Below are 19,048 nucleotides of genomic sequence, written 5' to 3'. Positions count from 1 at the left end.
GATCTTCAGTCTGACGCTCTCCCAACTGAGCTATCAAAGCACGCTAGAAAACATGAACTCTTAAAAGTTAATAACAGATTATGATCGTTTTCCGTCCTGCGGGATCAGCCAGGCATGCAGTATTTTTCAGTGGAATAACTTGTAAAAAGAAGAGAAAGAGACTCCACATCTCATATACGGAGGGCCGTGGGAATGGAAGCACGATTTGATCTTCAGAATGTACTTCCCGAGAAGATCGCATCGGCCATCTTTTCCACGACAAATTCCTGCAAACTTCCTTGCGAGAGCAAAGACGACGGGTGCGGGAGGATCCGGGCGAGCAAAGACACGCAACCAAAAGATGGCAGAAAAACATCATGACCGGTCTCATTAATATTAGCCGCTCGCGGTTCCATTCCGATCAAACGAAACAACAGGGTTGTAGCACGACACTGGGTATCCTGTCGGTCCGTCACCTTCCTTCACCGGTCTACTATTTCTTCTCCAATTTAGCAATTCGGGTTTCCAGCTCTTTTTGCTTGGCTAGCATGAGCAAATTCCCGTTCTTGACTTCTTCGAAGATATAGTACTGCGTAAAGACACCCGTTAATCCTGCACCAACAATGAAACTCGTCAATCGTTGCCACAAACCGGCGCCCGTCTTTTTTTCCGGGGCAACAACAGCAGATTCCGTTGCTAGCGTGCGGAGAGCGTTTTTCTGACCAGCGAATACGACACAAAAAGGAAAATCGAGTGTTAGCAACCGTGAACTCTCTGTTGTTGCAGACTTGGCCCAGGAGCCCATCTTGAGTGCGTCTACGCGACGAACACGGGAATTCGATCAGATTTGGACGAAACGTACCGTCCAAACAGGAGCCAGTCGGCTCGTCCGACTTAATGCTAGATGTCTAGCGCCAAACATGTCGATACAACGAAAAAGGCGGAGATGATAGATGTAACGGGAACACCAAACAGGACGGACCTCACTGTGGAATGGTCACACACAAAGTGCTACTGGGGAATTCGTCCATACCAGGATGGTGTAGAAATCCGAAACGGCCGATCTGCACAAACATCCGGGTACATTTAATGTTTGTGAGCCCACCGTTTGTATTCAGGGTTTTACATTAGGGCTTTGCTTCAAAGGTTTTGTTGGTGAGCCTAATGCTTTCACGCGACACACGCCAGTGGAGGCCCAACAGGGAAGCACAACGAAACCACGCAACAGAATCGTCAAGCAGGTTTGCAGGCAGCACACGGCTAGCACGTCCCACTCGTGTCATACATCCGTAGACTCTTTCGGGCTTTTCCCACGTAATATACCCGTGCGGTTCCATTGTGGCAATTCCGATTGCACGAATCTTAACGCAGTCAGCTGCAAAATGAACTGTCTCCTGGCTCAAAGGCGGCTTGTTCCCATATACCTTTCTACCAGCGGAACACTATTTTCCATCCCAACCCTTCGAACCTTCTCCAGCAAAACAAGCAAAGGAAAGTCAAAATCTTCCGACTCCCCTGAGAAGAAGGCGGAATCTCCAGCAGACACGCAAAAACCAGCTCCGCAGAAAATCCCTCAGCGTCTCCGTCGAAAGAAGTCCAACCTCACTGTTGCTCGTCAATTAACCAAAGAGGTAAAGGACGGACAGGGCCTGGCAATTTTGAAACCCGGCAACGCAATCTCCTCCAACAAAACACAATTCTACCGATCCACCGCGTCGGGAACCTACCGCCGCACGCACCAGCTACCTCTTCTCAACGCCTCCGCCTTGCTCAATACGAAGGACTACTGCGTCAGCTCCGCCAACTCCGCTACCTCAAAATCTGGAACCGAAGCGGCCCGACGATTGCTCCGGGGAAAGCGAGACTTTGTTGCCCACCTGCGGCAGCATGTATTGCGCAAGGCACCGCTACGAGGAGCCAGTCCGACGAGCTTTGTCCTACAAGGCCACGGGGTTCCCGTTCAATTATTGCAGGATCACATTAATCTGGCGGATGGTATTTTGACGCAAGAACACGACGCGGCCGCTGTGTCCTTCCAGCAGTATAGAGATCGCAGCGACGACACTAGACATGCGTACGAGCTGAGCTCAAACTGGATTATGCGGGTGCGTTCGAAAACGGGGACCAATCTCGCCAACCGACTGGCACACGACGGTCCCTGGGCAGCGTCCATGGAATTGTACCTAGCTGCCATGAACCGCATTACAACGGCACTCGGGGTAGTCTTACAGCATGAAATAGGAGAGATAGTGGATGAGTATGAGGATGAGTACGAAAACGTCTTCACAGAAACAAGTCAAGTATCGAGTTACCCCCCAGCCGCCCGTCACTGGAATGTCGAGTTTTTACGTGGTCTTACCTATCCACCGGAATGGGTGCCTCCTTACGAACCAAGCAACAGTTCAGAAGTCTCAAAGGATCCCTCCCCTGTACCGATGGTCGAATGGATTCCTCTCCAAGGAGCGCTGGCGCCGGGACACGTTACGGTCCGGGTCCAAGGTTTTGCGTCATCACCCTCCTATGACAATACCCGTATGCGACGACGGAAACCCCAAGCTGTGACGCTCTGTTTCGACGCCTGCTTTCGCAATCCGACACTACCATCATCTGTACAATCGTAGTACTATTTACTTACGTATTGACCCGGGAAACTGTCTTAATCTATCAAAAATATTCTGGTTTAGGGTTGTGAAGAATGCATATGTTGAACGCTGGACCTGGTAGATATCTAAGCCATTGTCGGCTTCGCAAACAGTTGCGGCCGCATCAGTTTAAAATAGTGTATTCTCTACCGTATATTGGGCAATCTCCAATTACCCGGAGGAACCCGGGTCCTCACCGCGATACAGAATTGGAAAACACAGTTAGAACCGACATTAAAAAAAAAAGAGACCCACATCGACCATTCACTGTCAGATTTTATGCACAAATGTGAATGATCTTCGACCAGTCCATTTCAGCTTGTCGGTAGAAATGCATACCCTGTCATGACACTACCATTTACATCACTACCAGCAGCTGATACGAACAACTGCGTTCTGGCGCAAGAATGCGGCATTCATGTCTCAAATCAATATTCTTCGGCTTCCGCGATGGCAACGAGAGGTGCTTTTAATCTTATGAGTGAACTCTGATACTTTTCAAGCTAGAGGGTATATCACTGCGACTTCTCATGAAGTAATTCCGCTCGTCGGCATAGCACCTCGACGGAATTGGCAATGTCTGGAACTGTCAACACGGTATTCTCTGTCCAGTCTCCATGACCGACGCCGAGAAAGACTGTGCAGTTTATAGAAGCCCCATCGAAGTCGTCCGGAGCATGGCCTTGGAACTCTCGAATTGGTATGTCTTTGCTTCGCAGATACTCGGCTATTTTATTTGACGGCACCAGCGCGTCTCGCTCGCTCAAATATATTGAGCAAGGCACTTCGATATGTTCCACAAACAAATCAATCCACGCCCAAGGAAAGGATCTCTGAACAGTCCAGTTTGTCATGATATCAGTGCGAACCAAGTAGCTGATGGTTCCTGGATCCGCTCTTGTATAGACAAAGGACTTCGTCAAGCGGGGTAAATGGAGACAGAAACACACAGGGTCTAGGAATAAGAGAGCAGCGACAGCATTGGGAGCATATTTACACATGTATGAAAGCCACGACGTTCCGTAGGAGTGACCAACCCAGGTGGCCAGCATGAAGCCGTGTGTGGCAAGAATAGCTGTCATGGTGCTTGTCACAACTGCTGGCTGCAAAACAGCGTTGGGACTTTGCCATGGCCGAAAGGCCGAAACATATGGAATCTCGGGCAAAATAATTGGACGCCCAGTGGCAAGTAGACGATCTATCAGCGGCATATATGCAATGAGACCTATCCCGATGCCATGTACGAACGCAATCGGCATCTTCTCACCGAGTTCGTCATCGTCGTCAGTTGAAGATCCGGGGTGAAAATAGTACGAGACTGCTCCACATACATTCCTCGTGAATCCACGCTTCGCCATAAGAATTCTCAAAGGAATTTCGGTTCCCCCCAAAATTAGCAAATGGAATCCCAAGGGATAGGTTGCGATTCCCAGTAGTGGATCCGACGAGTATTTTGCGAAATGCTGTGGCTCTTTACGTTGCAAAAAGGAAGGTAATGTGCGCTGGGCAAAGCCCGTAGCTTGCACGAAAGCGTTTTGCGCCCGGCTTTCAAGATGTTCCATCGCTTGATTGCATTCCGTAATTTGACGCATTAAAGAAGCCATTTGCTTGGACGGAACAGCCGAAGATTTTTCAAGCATTCGATTAAGCATGACCCGGTAACCTTTAAGCTGTTGCCGCAATCTTTGTCGCTGCTTCGATAAAAATCGTGCTGTCTCTAGCCGTTCGCTTATGTTTTTGACGGAGTTCCAAGCCTCAGTGAGCTGAGTGTAGGTTGCGCGACTCATCGCTGACAATTGTTTATCGATTGAAGAGCCCGTTGGCACTAGTGTTTCGTACACTTGCCGACCTGTAGCCTTGGCGTGCTCCTCAGCTTCAGCAAAACGCTGAGCTGTATTGCCAACCATATTACGCAGGTCCTGCACCGGATGAAAGTCAGCATTTGCCACCAAATTGCGAATCTCCTGAACGGTATGGAAGGTAGGCACCATATTTTCACCCGTCCGTACCATTTGATCGTACCGTGTGCGATATGTCTCGTACAAGTTGGAGAAGAAATTCGGTTCTTCAATATTCGACTCCTCCGAGAACTCAAATTCTGATGACAAAGAAAAGTAGTAACTGGACCCATGAGTTTGCGTGCATGCAAAAGTCTACTGTATTCCTCGCCGAAGCGTCCTGCACTTACGTTTTGTGGGTCTTGGAAGATTATGTTGCCAAATTTCCATATCATCTCGTCGTTCAAAGTCGAGCTGCACGCTGACACTATCCTCGTCCGAATCTTCACCATACAATTCTAAGGATATCCTCACCTGGATCTCATCAACAAAAGCTTCCAGCTGCTCTAGCTCGCTGGTCGACAGATGCTCCTGATGTCGTGTTTCAAACAACGACCAGGCGGCAAAGTCTCGTACATCGTACTTGCTAATATTTTCGAGTGGTTGATCAAAAAACCAACCCCGCAGAAATCCTACAATATCTCGTTCACTTTCCATCATGAAATTCCACAATTCTTGCCGTTCCGACAAATCCATCATGGGTGCTGCCGACAGGGAGGCTTCTAGTGGATCTCGCGTCTGCAACCAGCGAACGTGCCATTTGCAACCAATGTAAAAAATTCCTTCAATCCAGCACCAGAATTCGACCGCCCTCGAAGAATGCTGCTCCAAAGCATTCACAATATTCGCCAGACTGGGCAAATGCGTTTGTATTGAAGCGTAAAGAGAGTCCGGAAAAGCGAAACACAATTGACGCAGTAGCGTCAAGGCAATGTAGACGTAACAAACCGGAATCAGTAAAAACAGACATCCCCACAAAAGAGCCCAGCCGCTGTAGATACCGACCCAAGATTCGGCGTCGACGGGAATCTCGGGAATGCCTCGGCTGCGATCACGTCTTGAAAAGTACTGCCGCACGGGGGATCTGTAAGGGTGTGCCGATCGGGAGGGAGGAGTCGCAGACGTGTGCTTTAGCGGGTCCCTGGGCATAGCGATTGCGCTCGTCGCCAAATCCAGAGGAGCGACAACGAGCGGCAATAGCTTCTAGCTACGCGATGTGAAACGCTCCGAACAAATGTCAATCCTCCTAGAGTTAGAAACGACCTAACAAAGAACGTAACCAAATACGGTGCGTGAGTTCTTGTGCTTTACATTGTGATTGGCATCGTGTCAAAAGTATATAGGTCGCCAGTCCGTCGTCAAATTTGTGTCAGTGGAATCGATCCATCAATAAATCGTTGCATACGACTCCATCGTGAAAAATTAACCGGCCGTTGACTCACTTCTTTGGTTACAGTTGCAAGTTATTCGGAATGACCAAAGTACCGCGGGATCAAATCCATTTTCCTTCGACGCGTCTGGGGGTTCTTCCAGGAACTCTGATCGCTTCGTTCCTTTTGCTTCGTACGGATCGGAAGAAAACTACTACAGACGGACGGACCAACCTAACTGTAACATGTAATCTCACCGGCTCCTACCAAAGACGAACCATCCCGGAGGGATGTAGAGCACATAAGGTAGGTACACATATGACACGAACCAATTCCAAGGACGTGACTGAGGAATTAAAACTTCCGGGTACTCGGATTTTTGTCCCTCAAAGTAATCGTTTCACACAGTTACACGTTATTTCCGCAAAGCGCCAAACGGGCTAACATAACTGTGATCTACCGTGTAATGCAACTCATTTGTTTAAGTAAGAAACCATGGCTAGTCCACCAATCAAAGCATTTTCTAATATTGAAGATCTAGCTGGTCGTTTGTGGAGTCGTTGGTCTCCCACCGGATGATTTATATGTCGCACTGTCTCTGCTTGCACTTACCGCAACCGGACGACCGATAAGGATTTTGATAGACACCCCGGCCGGTTTTCGAAATTTTATTCGGTCAGCTCAATGGAAAAACCACTTTCTTGCCGTAGCATCATTCACAGTAAACGCCGCATAAATTCGAAAATCGCTTCGTATGAATGCGACCATTTCCAAGAATCTCCGCCTCCGACAAGATGTGGAGAGTCGTTCATCATACCTCAATCGGGAGATCCATGAGTCCTCCTAGCCTATCCAGCAACCTCGTCCTTTTCCACAAACGCGTTTGATCCTAGAATATCCACGTGTAAGAAAGCACAGGAGCGGCCACGAGCACATCCGTTTGACTCTAGATGAAACGAGAGACAATGCTGTGAATGATAACCTTTCCAAATTGCCATCGCTTCTTCTTTCGACAACGTCTTGAGTTTTTGGACCGTTTTCCTCGTTGGTACATCGGCACCAATCTGCAAATAATGCGTTAAATCCGTCAGACCCTCACGCTTCGCCTTGCGAACCATGCGGGCTTCGTACTCCTTTCGCTTCCCTTCTTCGCGCTTTTTCAGCTCCAATGCTTTTTTCTCACGTTTGGCCTTCTCCTGATCAAAGACGAACGTTTCGGGATTAGCTTGGTACTTTTCGATTCTCTGCAAAAGGGAGCGCACTTTATCTATCGTTTCGCAAGCTAGACATTCCTCTAGTAATTGGTACTGCATCAAAACATCTTTGAGTATCCTGCGGGTGTGAAAGACGACGGAACGAATCTTGACTGGATAGATTGTCGCCAGGTCCAAGTATTCCGAGGCTACTTTGAGCTTGCTGTTCGCAACGTCGTATAGGGCCCTTAACGAAGTTTGTCGCGTTCCAGTTTGGCAATGTTGAGCTTCAGCCTCTAGTTTTTCAAAAGAGAGTAGGACCCGTTCCTTGGCGAACAACTTTTCCTTTTCGGCTTCACTCAAAATGTCCTGTCCATGCTCTTGGACCTTGCGTTCCAGTTTTGAGATCTTACTTAATTTCTTTTCAAGTTTGCGCTTCTTGTTAGCCTGGATAACATTGTCTGTGGACGTATCCAGCATGGGAATTTGAACCCGTCGATCACCTTCGGATTCTTTATTTCCAAGCCGTGGTAAAAACAGAGCCGGATTGTCTAGAATACCTTCCGCACTCATCACTCCGTCCGCTCCGGTCAACTCAAGATTTTTTTCGACGTCGTCGTAAGTGATGACGTTTCCGTTGGCAATAATGGGTATAGACGTGATGTGCTGTTTTAGAACGGCGATTTGATCCAGCAACGCGGGCCCATCTCTCGCGCCAGCTCCTTTCCGCTCCCAACTCGCTCGGTACCGAGCGTGAACGGCAATGAGCGAGGCACCCGCCCGCTCTAGTTGCTGGCAAAGTTCGATCGTTTCTTCCACTTTATCCAGGAGACGAATTTTGACAAAAATAGGAATCGACACGGCCGCTGCTCCCGCTCGGACAATGTCGCATATCAAACTGCGATCTTTGCGATCGAGCAAATACGAACCGAAGTGCCCCAAATAGGCCGTTCGTTGGGGACAGCCCAGATTTAAGTCGATTGCGTCACAAAAGGGCTGGGCGGCAATGGCAGCGGCCGCGAAATCCGCAGCGTCGTTGGCGGCAAAGTGGCACACGAGGGGTCGATCGGCCGCACAAGTTTGAAATTCCGCCGATCGGTAGGATGGATCCGTCGCGAATTTGGGTGCACTCATCATGGGTGTGTAGGCAACTTGAGCTCCGTATTTGCGACAAAGTAATCGAAACGCAAGTTCACTGGCTCCCACCATGGGGGCTAGTATGTAGCGGTGGTCAAAGGGAATAGGTTTGGGTCGGCGACGTTCCGGGGCGGGCAGGAGTTCGGACGAGTCGGCGTCACCGATATCTCGCTGCTGCCGATGTAGCTTTTTGTTCTCAACATCCGTTTCCTTTGGTTTCTTTTCCGCGCGATGGCTATCGACGCTTTTGGTGACAAGTCGGTCTTCGAAATGATGTGTGGTACGCTGCAACGTAGCTTTTGGTCGTTTCGTACTACCGCTCTGGAATACGCCATTTTGCGCATCACGCTTCTTTACGGACGAGACTTGTTTGCGCTTCTTCTGCAGATCTCGGATGAAACTCTGGACCTGAGAAGACATGGTTCCAGCCAACTTCTAATGCAACTTCTGCGGGAGTAATGGATCCAACGAATACGCTAGCTAAAATCCAAACGAAAATGTAAAATTAATAGAACAGAAAAATGGAGTGGACGTCGTCGCGCGCGGTCTGCATGATTTTCTACTGTCAATTTCGTCGTCTGCCCTTTATCCAACGATAGAAGAAAAACGAGATGACTGAAGGGAACCGGGACTGACTGTGGATATCGACCATCGGAGTTGTCTACACTTTGACTGCTCCGCGACGATCGCGATGGATCTTCCGTCTCTTTACTGTTGTTAGCTATGTTACGTAGTACTCGGATTGAAATTTACGTGCTTTTATTGATTTCCCTTGATTGCTGCACAATGGCAACCTCGTTGCGTTTGTCGGGTCAACGCGTACTAGTGACGGGCGCAGGCCGGGGCATCGGTCGAGCCATCGCTCAACTGTGTGCCGCCGAAGGCGCGCGGGTGGCCTTGACGGCCCGGACGACATTGGAACTGGAAGAAACAGCACGACTTTTGCCAAAAGGTCAATCCCTGGTTCTAACGGCGGACGTGACAAGTGACGAACAAGTGGAAAGCTTAGTCCAAGCAGTGGTTCAAGCTTGGGGTGGGATTGATATTCTCGTCAACAATGCTGGTGGTGCCCAAGCCTCCAAAGGTCTTCTACACGAGTTACCTGCCGTAAATTTGACGCGATTACTGGATCTCAATGTAGTTTCTGTACATCGTGTTACTGCTGCCGTGCTAAAACACGCCATGCTCGCGCAGCAATCTGGAAAAATTATCAACATTTCGTCACGAGCGGGAAAACAGGGATTGCCCCAAATGTCGAGCTACGTCGCTTCCAAATTTGCTCTCGAAGGATTGACGGCAACTTTAGCGGCGGAATTGAAAGACCAAGGAATCACGGTAAATTCCATCAGCCCAGGTATGGTCGATACCCGGTCCTTTCCGAAAGCGCCCGAAAAACGAGGAGTGCGGACGCCGGAATCCATTGCCAATGGGCTCTGGACGGTGTTGGAAAGTCCTTCAAGCGGGCACTACTTGCATGTTGACGAGCTCGATTCAGCGGTCGCACAAGGCTTTTCACCGTCGACTGCTCTCAAACCTATTAATGAACTTGGTTTCCAAGCATATTTGGAACCCCGAAAACAAGAGAACGCGTCGGGTCCTAGTCAGAAAATACCGTAAACTATAGAAAATCAAGAGAGGCAGATATTTGCTATTCCAACGGATCAAGCGCTCGATAGCAGAGAGCGGAGCAGTTCAACACAAAAACTATTGACTTGAGCTGTTGAACTTTTCTGAATGCACAAAAAACCTTGTGTACCCGGCCAACACCCAACGCCAACCACTTTTCTCGATCAGGTATCCATTCTAGTACCGATCTGTACCCCGATCTGAACCCCGATCTGGATTCGGATGGCGTCCGGCACCCCCACGACTCATGGCCTGTGTCAACAAATCTAGCGCCCCCTGGGCACTATTCCCCCCTCCCCCAGCGCTCTGACTGTAGCTCAGAAGCCGTTGTGCTAAAGCCATTTGTGCGTCATCATGACTTCCAGCTGAGCCAACTGCAGGATGATGCGCAAGTCGCGATAATTGCGGGTTCATACCCAATGCGCTGGAATCCAAACCCGCTAGACGGGCCAACGCAAGCATTTGAGGGTCCAAGTTGGCCATCGGGTTGTGCGGTACGTGAGGTTGATGCTGATGGCGATGTTGTTCTTGTTGACGCTGGATCTGCAAAATTGCCTGCAGCTGCTCCCATTCTTGCACATTGATTGGTTGCGCTCGTTTGACTGGCTGCGGAAGTTGCCCTCCCGAAGCCCAGGGCATCAAATTTGAGAGGACTTGCTGATGGTGTGACTGCGAGTGATGCTGGAGAAGTTGCCGTGCCGCCTCGTCCGATAAATGCCCTCGCTGTTGACCCAAAAGTCCCTGTCGGTGTAATTGGGCCCATAATTCTTGATCACTCAACGATTCGACAGGACGTCGATCGACAAGCCTTTCTTGTTCGGGGTATGGACCCTGCCCTTGCTGTTGCAACACTTCGAACATCTGTCGCTCGATATGTTTAGCTTCAAATTGGGGATCATAGCGAGGCGGCTGATTTTTGCGTAGATCCGAAATCGGCTCGTTACTAGTCTGGTCGCCGGGTCTTTGATCCGCGGCAATATGTGGCGGTGTAGGACTGTTTTCGTGAGATTCGGTCCTCTCAGTTTTGCTTTCGACCTTTTTGTCTTTGTCAGTCGTCCGATTTTTATCTTTCTGCTTCTTGTAGTCGTAGTAGTAATTCTTAATCTGAGAAATCGTTTTCGTCCCTACAGCCTGGGAAAGCATGCTCCAATTCCTACCATGACTCTCCAAGGTATCGTGAAAAATCTTTTTCTCTGACGCCGTCCATTTTTGGGGTGCTTTTCTTAGAGGAGTTAATCGCCCCGACTCATCTTTTGCTGTACCCTCTTTGGAATCGTTGTGATCATCGTCAGCTGTGCTTGCTTTTCCACTGTCCACCTTAAGGCAGGTAGCGTGAGCCGATTCCTGGGGCAAGGGTTTCAGGAATTTTCTTTGTCTCGGATCCAACAGGAAAAGACGATCGCGAGGACGTTTTTTGGGTTGCCCTGATTTGCTAGAAACGTCGTCTGCATCCTCATCTGCGTCAAATTCAGCGAGAGCCTGCTCTTTTATTTCCATTAAATCCAAAACTTCGCGTTTCAAAGGATGAAGGCCAAAAGTAGAAAAAGTGTGATCATCAAACGGAAGTGTGAAGATCAATGGCTTTTCTTCACTATCCCCTGCTTCAACGACTGCACCTACCGAGAGGGCGGCTTGAATAGTTGCTTCCCAAATTGGATATCCGCCACGTCTCTTCCGCCGCATTACGTGTTCCTTTAACGCACCCTTATAAGGCAGCGTTTGCTTGGAATCGTAATAAAAGGCGACACAATCAGTTGTCGTCTTATTTCGGAGAAAAGAAGCAATCTTGCGGAAATCCTTGGGATGCTGCATAAATCGGTCTAAGAAAATGCACTTTTCCATGTCCGTCCAAACACCCGTAATACGTAACTCTGCCTCCTGTTCCTCAAGGTCAACCCTTTGCGCCGAAAATGTTTGGATGTAGGTGGCTGTCCAGCTTCTTTCGATCTGACCTATCTGACGCGGAAGCTCTGACCCCCCAGTTGCAATTCTCTTTTCCAGCGCTTCTTTGGCTGCCAGCTCTGCTATAATTTGTTCTTGTTCGTATTCTGTCCGCACCTCGTTGCCTCTACGTGCCCGACGATATGGGTTGTTCGACGAGCGTCCGTGGCCAGATGTGGACTCGAGGATAGGGACATTAGGTTTGCTCCCAACGAGCCTATGGGGCACACTTGTGGATTTGATGCGCCTTCTCTGAGCCGTGCCATCTTTGAGTTGTTGAGCCTCGTAAACTACTCTTCGGTATTCGTATTCTTCGGCAAGTTCTCTCCAGTGGGTGTCGAATTGCCGTTGACTGTAGCGTATTTGCTCTGTTACCAGCGGGCCGATCAGTGCATGAAGTCTCTCATTTTGCTCAAAATACGGCGCTTCCGAAGGTTCGTTGTAGAGTGCATCTCCGACTCCCGTAACTTTCTGCGCCATCTCTGCCCACCGTACATGACGTTTACCTTCTTTAGGATCCTTTTCGTTCTCTAAAACACCGTACTCATCATCATCCGACACCACAGGGAAACCTGCCCATTGAGACACATGGGCCTCGGCAGCGCGCCTTCGATTTTCTTCCAAAACTGTATTTACTAGATCAGGTTGATCCATTTTCTCTTCACCGGCTGTATCTCCTTCCTCCATCTTGCACTTGTACTCCTCCTCGAGTGCCGAAATTAGGTTTTGAGTATTCGAAATAGATTGTATAGAATTCTCCAACTCTTGCTGTGTAGTTTGCACATCATTGTCGAATCGCTCCGTAGCCGCAGATATCTGTTCTTGACATTCTAGCTCAAACCTTGCTTCTTCTACCTTACGAGCTGCTTCGAGATCGGTCTCGAACGTCACTGTAGATATTGTTAGATCTGCATCGAAACCAGCCTGCCCTTCTTCTATCATACTTTCAATCTGCTCTTGTTTGGCCTTTTCATCGGCTTGTTGTTCCTCTTCCCGGCGTCGCCTGTGTTCCTTTTCCAAACGTTCAGCTTCAGATTTCGCCTCTTTAGCAGCCCGTTTTTGATCTTCCTTTTCTTTTTCGATATGTGCTTCAACTTCTTCTTCTTTATCTAAGGTAGATTTCTGAAGCAGCTTGATTTTGGTGTCCATACGATTCAGCGCAATCAGGATTGTCTGCTTCTTCGGAAGCTCACTACATCCCTTATCATCTCTTTCCAAGCTAGCTTTATCCCTTTGATCAGTCAGAAGCAATACAACCTTTTCCGCCCTATCCACTGAATCCTCACCAAGCACGGATGTCAAAAGAGGTTCTGGCTCTTCTGTCCTTGCTTCGGTATGTTGACCTACAGATTTGATTCGACTCGACAGACTGCCCGATTTGGCATCAATTATGGCAGGCAGACGCGGAATTTCCTTCGCCGGCGATTCCTGAAAGTAGCTCAAAACGGGTTTACGCGTATGTGGTGACGTTTGAGGCGACCGCGCTGCCGCGGTATTCCGTTCGCGTGATCGACCAAACGAATCCGAGCCGGTACTATTTTCTGTAGCACCTCCCGGTGGAAACATTTGTCCAAAAGGCGGCTTTCGGAAACCGCGTTCACTTTGCATCGGGAATCCGGTGCGCTCGGGTGGAAAATTGGGTCGAAGCGGCTCGGATGCGGATGCCGCGTCCGCGAAATCTCGTCCTTCCGCATCGGGGTCTCGATGAAGGCGTGGATCGTTCCGTCGATGAAGCGGGGCCACACCAGGAGCTAAAGAGGGATGTTGTGTGGATGTGAGCGCCCCTTGCGATCCCAGTGGTGGTGGGGGAGGTGGAGGACCTCCCGAAACCCCTCGGGCATTGACAATGGGGCGATCACGTTGGGAGGGCGACCCGAACCTTCCAGAATTTACGTCGCGTGAAGCGGGTCCGTAATAGGAATCCTGTCTTGGTCCTCGAAATAGCGGTTGCTCTACGTTGGGCGGGCCCGAGGAAAAAGGAGGCTGATCCGAAGCTCTTTGGTTGAACGGTGGGAAATCTCCGCCATGGGTGTGTTGATTTCGCGAAAACACTGATTGCTCATCCCTATAAAAGGATGGCACTTCTCCTTGAGGCGGCCCGTCTCGAGGGAAAGCTCCCGGCGGTGGATCCTGCGGTAACGGATGACTACGGTGGAATGGAGGTTGCTGTTGCTCTTGAGTAGGAGGCGGCGCTGGGCCTCGATGAAACGGAGGTGGAGGAGTCTGATTACCTGTGGATTGACCACGCGACACCGGCAGTGGCTCACCGGATGGGGGGACTGCATGCTGAGAACCCTGCCTAGCAGATTGATGAATTTCGTTGGGCCTTCCAAAGGGTAGGACTTCGCTATTCGGTCCGTCGCCGCTACCATATTCGCTTGAAACTCGTCGATTGAGCGAGCCGTGGCCGCCAGGGTGCCCCCGAAAGTCGCCAGTATGTCGACGATGCGGTGGACCTCTATCGCGAAAACCTCCAGGAAAAGAGGCAATTTCCGTGGAACCCCCTAGTGGCGGGAAGGGCCCACTGACGCTGCTATCCCGTGGAACATCATTGCCGATGGACTCGTTTCTCGCGACACTACTGGCACGGAGTCCTCGAACGACCTTCGCGTCTTCAGCAGCTAGTACGTGGGGTGGCTTGCCTTCAGCCAAGCTGCTGTAGGGTGTTGCCAGACTGACTGAATCCGCTAAAGTACTACTGACCGATACCGGAGCACTACTGGACGAGGTAGTAAAGCCCCGGCCCTCGCTGGTTGCCCGCGATTCGGTAAAATGCGGTGCGGACACCGGGGTGTTCGCAACGCCGGGTGCTCCCCGAAACCGTGGATCCGTCGCCCGTCTCGGATCAGTAGCCGCTACCGGTGGGAGAACATTGCTGGCGGGAAGGCCTGGAATGCTTCCGCTGCTGTGGCGGTGAAATGACTGGAAGCTTTGGCTGCGTGCCGGTGGGGGCGCGTCGAACGCTGGCGGTCCGCTGCCGAAAGAAGTATTGCGGTGGCCCAACCCTCGACCGGGACGTCGTTCAAAGGCTCCACCACCGACACTAGTACCGCCACGTCCGCCCCGCCAGCTTCCACGACGCGGGGGAGGGACCGGTATGTTGTTGTTGCTGTTACTACTACTGTGACTGGCGCCCGGGTAGGGATGGATGCTGTTCGGCCCGCTAGTACTGCTCAGACGGTTCGGCAAAGGCGGCTGCGGAGGAAAGTTTGATTCGCCATGGAATGCGGCCGTTGCTTGGGAACTGTGTGGGAGCGAGTGGGTGACGGTGGGACGAGACTTCGAAGGAGACAGCGATAAAGCCACCGGTGGCTGAGGATTATCTGTGATTTCTCCTTCTTCCTCATCGATTTCTCCGTCTTCGGATCCCGCCCGTTGCCTTTGCCAAGACATTCTAAAACAGCTTTGTGATTGGGAATGAAGTGGTCGATCAATTGATGTACAGTTGTTTCTAGTGTCAGGATAAGTGATTCGCTGGCGTTCACAGTACTCTCCACACCCGGAGTTGGGACTTTCGCCATTGTCACTGTTGCTGCTGATTTGCGGTATGCACAGCGTTCCGGGGTATGTTTAAGTAGGTACAATTCGGAAATTTTTCGATTCCGTATTCGAGATGCTTCTTGTAAATCCGGGTATCAGGATCCATTTTCCCGATTTCTTGGCTTCGACTTTGGAGCTTCGAAAGTTTCCAGCTGGATTCACGACACATTATTCAACGTTCCCAACGTATCCCTGATTGATCATGAGCGCTTGGCTACTTTCGGCATTGACACTTTCGTTGCTGCCTGCCTTTAGTATGTCTTTGGCAATTCCGAGAGTGACCGCTTTGTATCGATACGCGGTCAAGGGGTTGTCGGAAGATGTTCTCGACAGCGTCACCTTTGCGAACACGGGGGATACCTTTCCCGACGATCGACGATACGCCTTGCTCCAGCAATCCCGACGTGATCGATTCGACGGAAAGTCGTGGTTGCACAAGGAAAACTTTCTGTGTGCCTTTACCGAACCGGAACTGATGGCGACCCTCCAATCCTACTATCGAGAAACTACCGCGGGCGAAAAAATACTCACGATTGTGGATCGGGCCTCGGGTGATCCGCTCTTTATGGGCAATCTCGCGACCGAAGCTGGTCGTGAGCGATTAGGAGAAATGATGTCCGAAACATCGTCTCAGGATGTAGTTTGCGTTACTGCGTCCGATCCGTCCTCTCCACAGCACACTTTTCAGTTTGGCAATACCTCGTCCGGCTTCAAGCAACGCGATGGGGACACCCGAACGCTACATATTGTCAACGCACAGACGGTGCGTTCGTTGAGCGAGAAGATTGGGGTGGCGCTGGATCCGCGCCGCTTTCGACCCAACGTTGTGATCGACGACGTAGACGCATGGAGCGAATTCGATTGGGTACGATCCAAAGCCAAGTTACGGTGCATCAACAGTGGATTGGAGTTGGCCGTCATTGGTAAGACTGTCCGGTGTAAGGGCATTTCCGTGGACCCAAACGACTTAGGACACGTGTTGGATATTCCTGAGCTCTTGATCAAGCACTTTCCCGAACACGGACCCTATCTGGGTGTCTACGCCGTAGTCGACGCCCCAGGAAAATTGTCGACTGGTGACACTTTCGAGATCTTGATGGAAGCATCGTGACCAAGCGCAACGATAGAGCTACGGCCGGAATAAGCCAAAGTATCAGGCGCTATCAATGTTGAATTGGCAACCTACACAGCCCAGCTTAATTCCTACGGGAAAGTCCTATTTAATCGGAGGATCAGTTGTGATGACCGCTGATCTTCCCTTACCAGGACGTGCATGTACAATGCCGATGCAATTGAAAAGAAGCTATACTTCAACAAGACTTTTGATGTCAACGTAATTGAGACATAGTCAAATGACCGATGAAGTCTAGACTCTCTTCGGGAATTTTATCTCTACATTGCTTTTTTTCTTGGGAAAGGAGAAATCCATTCAAGGCTTCCTTCACGCAGCTGCCGCTTGAATTGATGTCTGGCAGTTGAGCAGCATTAACTTGATCAGAAAAAAGCGGAGTTCGTGCGCTTCCAAGGCCGCCGAGAAGCGATGAACAACACAGTTTAGAACTTTCTCAAGAAGTAGTTGTGTCTGATGAAGAGCATCACTTTCGAAAAGCTCTGACTGTATATGGGCCATGTTTGCCAGTACTGAAAGGTAGACGAGCGGGAGTTTTCCTGCCTCCCAGGGTGAGGGATGTTCTTGTTGCACAATGCTTACCGCCTTTTCATAAAATTTGTATGCTTTGAGAAGCATCTTTGACCTACCGGTCTGAACTCCATCTGCATGGAAGGCAACTCCCGCGTTAAACAAGAGCAAAACACACACTGCTCCCAAAATAGCATCGAACGAACTTTGACCTAAGTCCGAAGCAGATACCAAAAAGACCCTTGCAAAAAAATCAAAGGCATCTTCGTGCTGCTGTTCAAGTTGCCATGATGTCCTATTTTCTAATGCTGTGTGGTGTGGCTTGGGCCCCACTGCACAACATGCTTCGGAGCCGATAGCTTTAGATGTCAAGCTCGCTGCGAAGCTACAGAAAGCGGTAGCTCTTTCTGAGTCACTAACAGCTGGAGCCTTCGTTTCGAGGATTTGGCGTATACTATCCAAACCTTGAAGGAAAAATCTTCCCCCTTCAGCATAATTTCCTTGTTGCATAGCGACAACACCATTGTCGTTCAGTGAGAAGATTTGGAAAGCCATTTCCTGCTGAACCAGCTTCGTAGAATTTGATGTAACTTCGAATTCGGTTGTGTGACTATCGCGAGAAACCAGAAGTGTTGTTTGAGAAGAAGGACTTCCGAAAGGAAGAAGCTGCATCATCCGGCAAATAATTTTCATTCTGTTACTCGAGGGGAAGCAAACAAAGTACCCGTTCCCATTCTTCTGGTTACGTTGTCGTCGGGGCTAATCGATCTAGCTTTATCAATATATGTTTGAAGGTTGGCGTCAGCGAGAAGCTATTTGGAATTTATAGCAGAATTGCTGCAACAAAGATATATAAAGTTTTAATCTTGTCTTGTTGCTTCCAAGAACAACTAAAGTTCGGGTCAGAGACAACTATCATTTCAGTCTTGGTAAAGTCATTACCCGTAAGTCAATTTAAGTACTTTGTATACAACACTGACCAGACTACTTTACCTCTTCAACTGTTACCTCGACCATTATCAGATGTGAAATTTTTGGTCATTTTCTTTCTTCCGTCATTCGATACTGCTTCCTTTCCATATATATCAGTTTACGCTCAAAGTTAAGTCTATTCGAAAAAAAGAAATAGGTTGTTTACACAATCGGCAAATGACCTTTGCCATGACTATTTAATTTAGCCGATTCACTGTCGAGGAATTCATTCCCTTTTTCACAATCACAGTCAGGTCATATTCGCGACCAAAGAGTCAGCGCCATAATTCCATTGCTAACAGCATAGCGCTTACTGCTGATGGAGTAGTACGCTCAGTTTCCTCTGTGATGACCAGGCCGGTTTAAATTCGGTGTTTACCGCAAATAACGCAAATAGCTTATTTGCGGTGTTTTTCAAAATTAAATGCGGGTATTTGCGGAACCCTCTAGAATAACCCTGAATTTACCCTGGTTTGCGCTGTATTTCTTTAGTTTTCGCGGGGTTAGGGTTGTCTATTCAGAAATGAGAGCTGGAAAAGTCTTCAAATGAAAGTCAAAATTGACTTTGATTGCAGGTAATTTTACGTAGAAATAGTACAACTTCTACGTGCACCGCAAATGACGCAAATAGCTTATTTGCGGTGCTTCTGAAACCTTATTTGCGGTGTTTGGCCCCAAAACCGAATTTAAACCGGCCTGGTGATGACTAACGTTTGAATTTAATTTTTTGTAGGAGGAAAATTCATTTATGTACGCGGTTGCTCACTATTAAACAATGTCAAACCAATTAAATGGTTTGTCCTGCAACAACCTCAAATACTTACAAGTAATTTATCCGTTTTCTGACATATCACGTATACAGGTATTATGTACAATTTAGAAGATTTTTGAATGACTGTGGAGCTAGCATTCATGAGAGTATTTCCCATCACAAAATATTGCCGATGAGAGGATAGATTAGAAATAGCAACGCAAGAGTCCTCACAGTCAAGCAGTTGTCGGACTTAAGGTGCCGGCCAAGTGGACACCATTTGAGCCTTCCTGGCACGGTAACAATTTACTTTGAGGTCAGAGCTACAGTGCCATCGGCCAATTTTTAAGCTTACGAAAACACAATTGTTTAGCTTTGCTTGATTGTGAATTCGACAGTGAGCAAGCAGCCCATCCTGAT

The 19,048-nt window shown here is 49.1% G+C and overlaps 8 protein-coding genes across 8 annotated transcripts; 3 read left to right on the top strand and 5 right to left on the bottom strand.

Annotated features, from left to right (window-relative positions):
- Nucleotides 1-472: 472 nt before the first annotated feature.
- On the bottom strand, nucleotides 473-976 carry PHATRDRAFT_49812 (predicted protein; the record flags this gene model as incomplete). Its single annotated transcript, XM_002184502.1, has 2 exons — nucleotides 842-976; nucleotides 473-697 (listed from the first exon to the last, which is right to left on the bottom strand). The coding sequence occupies exons 1-2, from the start codon at nucleotides 899-901 to the stop codon at nucleotides 473-475; spliced, it is 285 nt and encodes a 94-aa protein (XP_002184538.1). The 5' UTR covers nucleotides 902-976.
- A 323-nt stretch (nucleotides 977-1,299) lies between these two features.
- Nucleotides 1,300-2,600, top strand: PHATRDRAFT_49811 (predicted protein; the record flags this gene model as incomplete). Its single annotated transcript, XM_002184576.1, has 1 exon — nucleotides 1,300-2,600. Exon 1 carries the CDS (start codon nucleotides 1,362-1,364, stop codon nucleotides 2,598-2,600), a length of 1,239 nt encoding a protein of 412 aa, XP_002184612.1. The 5' UTR covers nucleotides 1,300-1,361.
- A 473-nt stretch (nucleotides 2,601-3,073) lies between these two features.
- On the bottom strand, nucleotides 3,074-5,975 carry PHATRDRAFT_49810 (predicted protein). The gene is made up of 3 exons (XM_002184501.1): nucleotides 5,902-5,975; nucleotides 4,810-5,722; nucleotides 3,074-4,719 (listed from the first exon to the last, which is right to left on the bottom strand). Exons 2-3 carry the CDS (start codon nucleotides 5,606-5,608, stop codon nucleotides 3,137-3,139), a joined length of 2,382 nt encoding a protein of 793 aa, XP_002184537.1. The 5' UTR covers nucleotides 5,609-5,722; nucleotides 5,902-5,975; the 3' UTR covers nucleotides 3,074-3,136.
- A 1,581-nt stretch (nucleotides 5,976-7,556) lies between these two features.
- On the bottom strand, nucleotides 7,557-8,243 carry PHATRDRAFT_4048 (predicted protein; the record flags this gene model as incomplete). Its single annotated transcript, XM_002184500.1, has 1 exon — nucleotides 7,557-8,243. A coding segment is annotated over one exon (687 nt), but the record flags the coding sequence as incomplete, so codon positions are not given.
- Nucleotides 8,244-8,945: 702 nt separating this feature from the next.
- Nucleotides 8,946-9,527, top strand: PHATRDRAFT_5780 (predicted protein; the record flags this gene model as incomplete). Its single annotated transcript, XM_002184575.1, has 1 exon — nucleotides 8,946-9,527. A coding segment is annotated over one exon (582 nt), but the record flags the coding sequence as incomplete, so codon positions are not given.
- A 242-nt stretch (nucleotides 9,528-9,769) lies between these two features.
- On the bottom strand, nucleotides 9,770-15,119 carry PHATRDRAFT_49808 (predicted protein; the record flags this gene model as incomplete). Its single annotated transcript, XM_002184499.1, has 1 exon — nucleotides 9,770-15,119. The coding sequence occupies one exon, from the start codon at nucleotides 15,117-15,119 to the stop codon at nucleotides 9,963-9,965; it is 5,157 nt and encodes a 1,718-aa protein (XP_002184535.1). The 3' UTR covers nucleotides 9,770-9,962.
- Nucleotides 15,120-15,451: 332 nt separating this feature from the next.
- Nucleotides 15,452-16,377, top strand: PHATRDRAFT_49807 (predicted protein; the record flags this gene model as incomplete). Its single annotated transcript, XM_002184574.1, has 1 exon — nucleotides 15,452-16,377. The coding sequence occupies exon 1, from the start codon at nucleotides 15,469-15,471 to the stop codon at nucleotides 16,375-16,377; it is 909 nt and encodes a 302-aa protein (XP_002184610.1). The 5' UTR covers nucleotides 15,452-15,468.
- Nucleotides 16,378-16,707: 330 nt separating this feature from the next.
- On the bottom strand, nucleotides 16,708-17,598 carry PHATRDRAFT_40594 (predicted protein; the record flags this gene model as incomplete). Its single annotated transcript, XM_002184498.1, has 1 exon — nucleotides 16,708-17,598. One exon carries the CDS (start codon nucleotides 17,596-17,598, stop codon nucleotides 16,708-16,710), a length of 891 nt encoding a protein of 296 aa, XP_002184534.1.
- Nucleotides 17,599-19,048: the final 1,450 nt, after the last annotated feature.

Source organism: Phaeodactylum tricornutum, chromosome 24, assembly GCF_000150955.2.
Source record: "Phaeodactylum tricornutum CCAP 1055/1 chromosome 24, whole genome shotgun sequence".
NCBI classification, from domain to species: Eukaryota; Bacillariophyta; class Bacillariophyceae; order Surirellales; family Neidiaceae; genus Phaeodactylum; species Phaeodactylum tricornutum.
The sequence above is the reverse complement of the archived record's forward strand: the minus strand, read 5'-3'. Positions and strand labels throughout refer to the sequence as shown.